General features: G+C 63.0%; 1 protein-coding gene across 2 annotated transcripts; it reads left to right on the top strand.

The window, feature by feature from the left end:
- The first annotated feature begins 677 nt into the window (after nt 1–677).
- TAGLN2 (transgelin 2) lies at nt 678–7683 on the top strand. 2 transcript variants are annotated; one of them, XM_027048723.2, is made up of 5 exons: nt 678–835; nt 5473–5679; nt 6082–6256; nt 6580–6682; nt 6935–7683. In XM_027048723.2, exons 2-5 carry the CDS (start codon nt 5500–5502, stop codon nt 7074–7076), a joined length of 600 nt encoding a protein of 199 aa, XP_026904524.1. In that variant the 5' UTR covers nt 678–835; nt 5473–5499; the 3' UTR covers nt 7077–7683. The 2 variants fall into 2 exon arrangements, with proteins under 2 accessions (XP_026904524.1, XP_053064867.1); XM_053208892.1 differs by lacking the exon at nt 678–835 and adding an exon at nt 952–972.
- Nucleotides 7684–9334: the final 1651 nt, after the last annotated feature.

The following is a 9334-nucleotide window of genomic DNA, read 5'->3' as shown; positions in this document are numbered from 1 at the left end:
GCCAAACAGTAGCTTCTGTATTACAGGAAGAACCCCACTGGTGGGTGTAGGCAGGGGCTCCACCCCAGGGGGGACTGCTCAGCAGAAGCCGGAAGAGGGGTGCTCCTTCAACCCCTAAGCTATGCTCCCCTCCATTCACAGACACAGAACTGCCAGCCTCCCCCTCCTCCCCTAAGGCCTCCTCTTCTGATCCCTCCAGGATTAGGAAGAGATGCCGGGTCAGAGAGGAGGAGACTAAGGGGAAGAAATCAGGTCTGAACCCTGGGTCCCAACAGTGGTCACGCCCCTTGGGCCCCGGGGGCAAAGAATGACCTCACTGTCAGTTCCTGCCCAGGCCTGAAGTAGGTGGAGAGCGGGAGCACATGCGGGTACTGTCCTGGCCTGCACCCCGGTACTGTCCCACCTTAGTCAGCTGGAGGTGGGGGGGGTGGGGGTGGGGTCTTCTCGTGCCTCCGTTTACCTAACCAACCTTTTTAAATCAAGCCGCTTCTTCCCACGTAAACACGCCCACAGTCTTGCGCTAATCTTCCAGGCAAAAAGCTTCCCACCGAGGCACACGTTGTGAGCTCCCAGGTGCAGACAGTGGTTCTCCTGGGTGGAGACCACTGCAGCCGCCCGCGTAGGCCCGACTCCCCAGACCCTCCCGCCCACTGCCCCTCTCCCCAAGCTCTGCCCTCCGCCCTGGCGCTGCGGCGCCTTTAAAGCCTCTGGGCGCTCGCCCCGCCCCGGGTCCGCCCCGTCCGAGGCGGGAGCCGCTGAAAACCCCCGGCCCGGCCCGGGCGCGCCACTCGGCCCGCAGCCCCCGCCCAGAGTGCGCCGCGCCGGCCCGCCAACGGTGAGCAGGGGGAGGGCGGGGGGCCCGCGCCGGCGACTTGCTCCCGGGGCCGGCGCGAGGGTCCGACGACGGCTCTGCTCGCCCGGTGCTGTCGGGTCCTGTCCCCAAGCCCCGACCCGGCATTGCCGGGCGATGAGGTCAGGCGAGGGTGCGGGTGCACCGACGGGGCGTCCGTCCGCAACGGGGACCGGGCCGTCGGGGTTGACGAGCGGAGGGCGTCGGGGCGTGGCTGGCGGGCTCCGAGGGACCGCGCGCCCGAGCTTCCCTGCGACCCCTCACTTCCCGGTTGCAGGAGCACGTGCGGGGGCCGCCCTCTCTGTGCCTCCTCCCGCCGGCCGTCTTCCTGGGGACTCGGGGTCGCGGGCTGGGGAGGAGAGGCCCCCGACCTCGGGGGGTGGCCGCCGGCGCGCGCGGGTGGTGTGGGGAGGGGGCTGCTTGCAGGAGCTCCGGTCCACCCCCCCCCCCCCCGGCCGGGGCCCCCACCCCGCGCCCCCTGCTGCTGGGAAAGCCGGCGGGGGCCGCGGGCGGGCGGGCGGGCGGGCTGCCCAGACCACTGCGTCACCCCAGCGGCGGGCTGTGGGTGACTCATCCGGCTGTAACGGCCCTGGGTGTGGCGAGGCGGGGCGGCGGGGCCGGACCTGCAGGACCGGAAGTGGACGGCCGCCTTCCCGGCCCCGCAGGCCTCCCAGAGACCCCTTGCAGCCCGTGCCCGGGAAGTTCTGGGGGGAGCCTGGCATCTGGGAGCAGAAAGGAGCGTGGCGGGAGTGAGGGTCCCGGGGATGGGGGGGGGGCCCAGTGGCTTGGATGGGCTTTCCCGAGTTCTGACCGCGGAGCACCAAAGAGAGGGACAGCTCCCCCTCTCCGACGCCACCCCCCATTTCTCCTCCCTAGTCCCCTGGGAAGACCCACAGCTGCAGAGAAGGCCAAGGCAGGCTGGGGAGGGGGGGGGGGCCCGCCCCGCGGAGGCGGCGCGGTCGTCTTTGGCCAACTGCACCCCCCCTCCAGCGCCCCAGCCCTCTCCTGCCCCCTGGGGATTGGCCTCTACTGCTTTCTCCACCCCAGCCCTTCTCCCTCCAGGATTTTCAGGTATGGGGCTCTCTGGCTCCCGACAGGCCTTCGGTTCCCGGGGCATTTCCTCTCCTGAACTGTTTCCTGGAGTCTGTTTCTCTGCCCCCAAACTCCTAACTTCCCACTCCTCCGGATGCCCCCCATGGCCTCCGCAGCTGCCCCCCGCCTCCCCCCGCTGCGGGATCCCTTGCACCTGCCCACACCTGAGAATGCAGCCAGGGGCCCCTTTCCAAGGATGCCGCCTGCGGCCCGGTGCCCAGAGCCTCGTCACCACTCCATGTGTGTGGAGTGTGTGTCTCTGCCTGGTGCCCCCACCCTGCCGGGTTCCTGTGTTTGGTACACAGAAGCCATGGCAACGGCCCCCACCTCACCCCTCCTCCCTCAAGCCTTGAGGCTTCCTGTTTGTGCAGCCTCAGCTTTCTCTTCTGCTCACTGACTTGACGGTGGGGGGCTGCCCCGCGTGGCTCCTTGGTCACAGGTGTCCATCATCCTTGCTTCCGCCTGCTTCCTGTGCGCTTCACTTTGGGGACAGGGACCCCCATCTCGCCCTTTCAGAATGGCCCTGACCCCCCCCCCCCCCCCGACTCTGAGTTAGGAAGTTCCCCCGCGTGCACGATGAATGGAGAGTCTCTGTCTTCCGCACGAAACACCCCAGCCAGGGACCCTTTCCCTTGACATCTGCGTGGGGTGGGGCGAGGTGAGCGTCCTGCCCCGGGTCTCTGGTGGGGGTGAGGGGTGTTCCCGCGCCAGGCCCACCCCCCAGGTGGTTCAGCGGTCGTCTCTGTTGGGACCCCCAGCCCCAGGCATCTCCTACACCGCTCCCCACCCCAGTAGGCACCTGGCTGTCTTCCCTTCCTTTGAGGGAGGGCTGCGGAAGGTCCCCTGGGCGTCACTAGGGTGGGCCGCTCTAGTTCCAGCCGGCCAGCCGCGGCCCATCGGCTGGCGCCTACCCCAGGGAGCGGGAGGAGAAACAGCTGTGGACTGGCTGGCTGGGCTGCCCCGCCCCTTCCCCAGGCCCCTCCCCTTCCCAGATCTCTGCCCGGCAGCTGTGGCACCTCAGGGCTCACAGGCTGTGGCCCCAGAGTGGAGCTGGGTCCAGTCTCCAGAGTTGGGGAGGGACCCTCAGCGTTCTCCCTGTGCCCAGAGGTGGGTCTGGGAGGCCAAGTCCGGTCTGCCCCTGTGGAGGGGACACTGCTCTCCACTGCTCTCCCCCGCTAACCCTGCTGCCTGGGTTAATGATTCTCCTGCCTTTCTCTCCCCGGGCCATCGTGATCCCTTGGCCTCAGGCCACGTGGCTCCAAGGAGACACAGCCCTGAGGCCCAGGGGACCGTAGTGAAGCTGCTCCCAGAAGAGAGGTCTAGACATTGGGCCAAGAAAAGGGGGCTTACTGGTGGCTGCCCTTCATCTCAGGTCTCCTGGACATGCCCCGGGCTGCTGGGGCTGGGCTGGGAGGAGAGACACTTGTCCTCCTTGCTCCACAGGCTTCAGCCTGCCCTCCCCCAGCTGAGTGTGTGTGTGTGTGTGTGTGTGTGTGTGTGTGCACGCCTGGTGATGTGGGTCAAGGCCCAGACCGACATTTATCTGGCCCAGCCTTTAGGCGGGGGAAGGGGGGGAATGGGAAGCGGGGGGGGGGGGGGGGGTTGCTCTTAATGAAGTATAAAAATAACTGATTTGTGGGGAGGATTCCTTCGGGAAATGTGCTGCTGGATAAGCTGGAGTGGAAAGGAACAGCCATGTTGGAGTGCGGGGGAGGGGACTAGCCTGAGACCCAAGGCTGAGCGGCCAGAGGGGTTTGAGGTGACTCTGCCCCTGTGACCTGACTCTTCTCCTGAGCCCCAAGACCCATGGCGGGGGGCAGGATTGTTTAGCCTGGGGTGTGTGGGAGAGAGGGAGCCTGAGTGACTTCAGCCCTTAAGTCTGCCCTGGTCTAGAGCCGGATGTGGGGGGCAAGAGTGTCTCCCTTTCCTGTCCTTGAACACAGGTGCTTGTTCTGGGGACTCCCCCTGTATGAGCAGCAGGCAGCTGGCTGCATTTCAGAATGGAAAGGGAAGCTCATTTATAGAGCGGATGGGGACAGGAAGTGAGGTCCCGTCCTTTCTCTGGTCCTGGCTCCCCCTTGTATGAGTAGCATTCCTGAGACAGCTCCATGGGGTCCCGGAGGGGGGACCTAGGTAGTGACGGAGTAGGTGGGGACAGACTGCCCACGGGCCAGGTCTGGAAACCACCCAGTTCTTCCTAAGTGAGGTCCTCAAATGAAGCTAAACCCTCCTGTGCATTTCCCCAACCCTCCCTCCCCTCCCAGGTTTCCCTAAAAATACCACCCGAGGCTCCCGTGTCAGTTCCCTATTCCTGCCCTCGGAAATGAGCACAAACTTAGCGACTTAAAGCACATCGTGCGGCTCTAGAAATCCCCCCGGAGGTCTCACTGGTAAAACCGAAGTGTCAGCGAGGCTGCGTTCCTCCTTGGGGAGTTTAGGGGAGAATCCCTCTCCGGGCCTTGTCCAGGACGTGGGCCTGACCCTGACCCTGACCTGACTCTGATTTCTTCTTGCTTCTCCTGCTCTGACTTGCCTACCTCCCTCCTTCGCTTATAGAGACCCCTGGCTGTGAGGACACTGGGCCCACCTGGATGGTCCAGGGGACTCTCCCCTTCATTCAGTGACATCAGCAAGGCTTTTTTTTTTTTTTTTTTTGCCACGTAACATTCACAGGTTCTGGGAATTAGGGTGTAGATGCCTCTGGGGGGCCATGATTCTGCCCACCGCAGCTTCTAGAAAGGAAAGTAGAATTTGTTTTGACTGCCCAGTGGTTTCTCGTGGGAGGTTCCTTTTGCTTGCCGAAATCTTTTAAAGACCTACTTAGACCTCCTCTTCCAGGAAGCCTTCCAGGTTGCTTCTGCCCACACTCTCTTCTGCATTTCTGTGATGTAGGGTCTGACTGTGTAGGCCTGTGCGGTATTTGTCGTGTACAAGCCTTACCCTTTCCTGGGTGCTCACTTGGTCTCTTTGTTGGCATTCTGGGACCCAAGGCTTCTGTCTCTCCCGCAACCCCCAGCACAAATAGTAGGTGCTCAGTGAAAGCCAGTGGCTAAGTGAGGGCAGTTATATCCAGTTCTCTAGCTCTTGGCAGAGATCTGCCAAGCCATTCCAGGTCTTCCTCCTCTCCCCAAATCATCTTCCTTCCCAGGGCTGAAGGGTTAGAATGGCCAGCTAGCCTTTGCTAAAGCTGACCACCCCAAATGAGGAGCTGAACCCCCAGGCTTGGCCTCATTTAGCCCAGATTCTATTCCAGTGGGTTTTCTGTCTCATCTGAGTAGTGGGGCTGTTCAAATGAAATCTAATGGGAGGACTCCGTGTAATAAACAGGCTGCTCGTCATTGGGTTGGGGGAACCCAGAGATGGCCTGTGTGGCCCCTTAACCGTAGAGCTCTGAGCAGTGCTAATTCAGCCTGTGCCCCGGAATCAGGGTGAAAGTTCCCTCCTTTGATGGCGGGTCTCGAGGGGATAGGGAGTGTGTCCCTGCAGGCTGCAGAGACCTGACTGCGGTCCTGGCCGTGTCTTCTCCCCAGCTCCCACAGCCACCGCTGCCCTTTGGAATGGCCAACAGGGGACCCGCCTACGGCCTGAGCCGGGAGGTGCAGCAGAAGATTGAGAAACAGTATGACGCGGACCTGGAGCAGATCCTGATCCAGTGGATCACCACCCAGTGCCGCAAGGATGTGGGCCGGCCCCAGCCTGGGCGCGAGAACTTCCAGAACTGGCTGAAGGATGGCACGGTGAGAGCTGGGCCCTTCTGACTGCAAGTGCCCGGGACAGAGCCAGGCCTGGGGGCGCCTGGGGTTATTTCAGCTGCGGAACTGTGGGCACACCCGTCCCACTTCCTCCTCAGCCCGGGCACCTATCTTGCAGAGGACCTGTGTTTTCCTCCCTCCCGTGGAGTCAAAGGGAGACCCGAGGGGACACAGGGAAGAACCGGGGTGGGGGGGGGTGTTCTAGGCAGTGATGCTGGAACAGCAAGGCTTTCACTCTGGGTTCAGAGGCAGGGGCTGGGTGGGCGGGAGCCCGGGCATTCCTCCCGGTGGAGGCGGAGCGCCTTCAGGTAGGACAGGAACCGTGGGGGCTGAGCGTCTCTGGCAGCAGCACGGCCTCACCTCTGCACCCTTGCTGTCCTCACCCAGGTGCTGTGTGAGCTCATCAACGGGCTGTACCCCGAGGGGCAGGCCCCCGTGAAGAAGATCCAGGCCTCCACCATGGCCTTCAAGCAGATGGAGCAGATCTCTCAGTTCTTACAGGCGGCCGAACGCTATGGCATCAACACCACTGACATCTTCCAGACCGTGGACCTCTGGGAAGGTGGGCCGGGGCCGGGGGCGCCATCACCCTGGAGGCCAGAGGCTGGGCTAGGCAGTCTTGAAGGGAGAAGGGGGCGGGTTTCTGGCACCTCGCGGACAGGGGTGTGTGTGTGTGTGTGTGTGTGTGTGTGTGTGTGTGTGTGTGCATGTGTGTGTGTTTCATGGAGGAGTGGGCCGTGTTGGGGGTTGGGGTGGTGGAGGGTGTGGGGATGAAGAGGAGAAGAATTGGGAAGCCAGGCTTGCTGACCACGTGGGTGGAGGTGGAACCCCGGCACCCAGGGCCCCGGCACGGCCGAGACCAACACACCGCCTTCCCTTTCCCAGGAAAGAACATGGCATGTGTGCAGCGGACGCTGATGAACCTGGGTGGGCTGGCGGTAGCCCGGGACGATGGGCTTTTCTCTGGAGATCCCAACTGGTTTCCTAAGTGAGTATCGCGGGGCGTCCCGGGCCTGTCCCTGTCCCTAGAAAATGGTCCCGCTCAAAGCACGTTTACATCCCTCACCATCCCGAGTCCTCGCTGCTCTCCTGGGACGGCAAGGGACTGTCCCTTCTGAGACACGGGGAGGGAGGTGGCTCCGGGGGGAGCGAAGCTGGCGGCAGCACCCGAGCCCCCAGGGAAGACACTCGCCGGGGCCGCCTCCAGCCCCTTTCTCACCAGCACTCTCTCTCGGCCCAGGAAATCCAAGGAGAACCCTCGCAACTTCTCGGACAACCAGCTACAAGAGGGCAAGAACGTGATCGGGCTACAGATGGGTACCAACCGCGGGGCGTCCCAGGCAGGCATGACCGGCTACGGGATGCCCCGCCAGATCCTCTGATCCCACTGCGCCTTGCCCCGCCCTCCCACGGATGGTTAATATATATGTATATTTCAGCAGTGACATTCCCCGAGAGCCCCTGGGGCTCGCAGACTCCCCTCTGCCAGGGCGGGGGCCTGGCCTGCCTCCTCTGGGGGGCACCCGACGGCGGGCTCTCCCCCTGGGCTTACTAATACATTCCCTTCCTCAAACCCACCCAAACTGGACCAACCACAACTGGCCTCTTTTCTCCTGGGACCAAAATTTGGGGGCCTCGCCACCCCCCAGCCGCATACCTCTTCACTTGCCCTTTGGCTTCTCTCCCCACGACCCCTGAGCTCCGTGCCCTCAATCCATTCCTTGGCCGGGGGTCAGGGACGCCGCCTTCCGGCCTTCCTTCCGCAAGCAAGCCTCGCCCCCAGCTGTGGCTGCAGGGACCTAATTTATAGGGAGAGGCCTGTGGCGGCCGCCTCCCCAGCCACAGCCGGGCTGCGCTCACCACACATCAAGGCAGCCGGCCCCTGGCAGGGGTCCTCTTGGCTTCCCATTTTCCATTCCCCTTGCTGTGGCTGGGGCTTGAAAAACCTGAGTTTGCTGATTTGAATAAATATCTCTGCCTTTTTTTGGATGGACTCTGGTTGTGTCTAGGGCCGTGAGCCCTCCACTGGGAAGGGAGGAAACGTGGGGGGCAGCGTGGTGATCGGTACAGGGGAGAGGGATTTCGGATGGAAGGCTGCGATCCTCACCCCCATCTGTGATTTTCTTCCCTGTTCTCTGGCTCCCGTGGTTTAGGTGAGGGTAGGTTGGGGTTCAGGACGGGGCCTCGCAGCTGCCCTTGGAGGGTATGCGGGAGGTGCCCACAGCTAGCCGAGGGACTGGACATCCCACCTGGTGCTCCTGGTCGGCCCCCTCCCCCAGCCAGAGGAGGGTGGGGCTGGGCGGGAGGCCCCTCGGGCAGGCTTGGGACAAGGTGGCCCCTGTCCAGTTGGCCAGATCAGCTTGGGGGCTAGGGGCCAAGGGTGCAGTGGTGGGGAGGAATTGACAGGCTCTGAGTGAGCAGGAAGTAGTCAGTGGTGGTGGCTGGAGGGAGGAAGCCTTGTTGATTGACCCCACGTGCTTGGGAGAGCAGGCGGGAGCGCTTCCCTTCTGGGTGGGCGGCCTCGTACCAAGATAACCAATCTTGGGGCCAGGCTGTCCTGAGCTGGCCCTGACCGAGGCATGGGCGTTCCGCCCTGTGGTTTCCAGCTCCCAGGTGTCGCCTTTACCCCACGGCCTCCCTGTCACACCCTGGGTCTTCCTCGGAGAACTGGACAGACCCCGGGCCAGCCCCCCACAGTGGGTACCTCCCTCCCCGCTTTCTCCTTCAGGGCAGCTGTTTCCTGAGGGGGGCAGAGCCACAGCATTGTGCCCAAGGGTGACTTTCATTCTCCTCTCACTGCCCTGTCGTGGCGACTTCTGCCAAGGAGTACCTCCTATGTGCTAGGCTCTGTGCCTGGGGACATTAGCCCCTGATCCTGACGCCATGCTGCAGGGGGAGATGGTATTTGCTTGGGGGCCGTGGTCCCTCAGGCTGAGACACAGATAAGATAGGCTGCAGTTTATATGCAAATTCCCAGGGGATTAGCTGTCATCCTGCCCCTTTGGTTGTGGAGGTTCTGTGGGATGCCGGAGCCAGAGAGGGATGTCATTGCAGAGACAACACTGAATTCACTAACAGTTCTACGTAAAAAACCAAGCCTTCCCTGATTTAACTATTTACAGCTACGGCTTATTGGCCGCACGCCTCACAACTTTCTGAGACACTCGGCCTGTCTCAGAGCCAAGACTGAGAGTCCCTGCCTTCTCGGGGCAGATTCCCACAGCGGTCCCCGAGGTGGCTATTCCTGCGTCGCTTCCCCCGTTTGGTCCCCAGATGAGCGTGCTGGGTCTCAGGGCGACCCAGGGCCACGTAAGGAGTCAACGGAGGGACGTGGGTTTGAGCCCAGGTCGGCCTGGCCGCGGGCCTGTGTGGTTCTGCTCAGCAAGGAGCGGGGCTGGGGAAGAACAGATGGCCCAAAGGGGTGTGGAGGTGGGGGTGGCCCTCACCCGAGGACTCAAGACACCGGCTCCTTCCTCGTGTTGCTGCGAGGGTGTTGCTGGCCCCGTGCAGAAAGCAGGGCAACGTCCCTGGCACAGCGAGCACCCAGGAAACGGAAGTGAGGGGTCAGTGGGGTTTGTGGGGCCCCTGCGCTGGGGTTGGTGTCGCCTGACCGTCCTGCTGCCCTGATCTTGCTCAGCGA

Source organism: Acinonyx jubatus, chromosome E4, assembly GCF_027475565.1.
Source record: "Acinonyx jubatus isolate Ajub_Pintada_27869175 chromosome E4, VMU_Ajub_asm_v1.0, whole genome shotgun sequence".
In the NCBI taxonomy this organism is placed as follows: domain Eukaryota; kingdom Metazoa; phylum Chordata; class Mammalia; order Carnivora; family Felidae; genus Acinonyx; species Acinonyx jubatus.
Note: the sequence above shows the minus strand (reverse complement) of the source record. Positions and strands in the feature narration are given on the sequence as shown.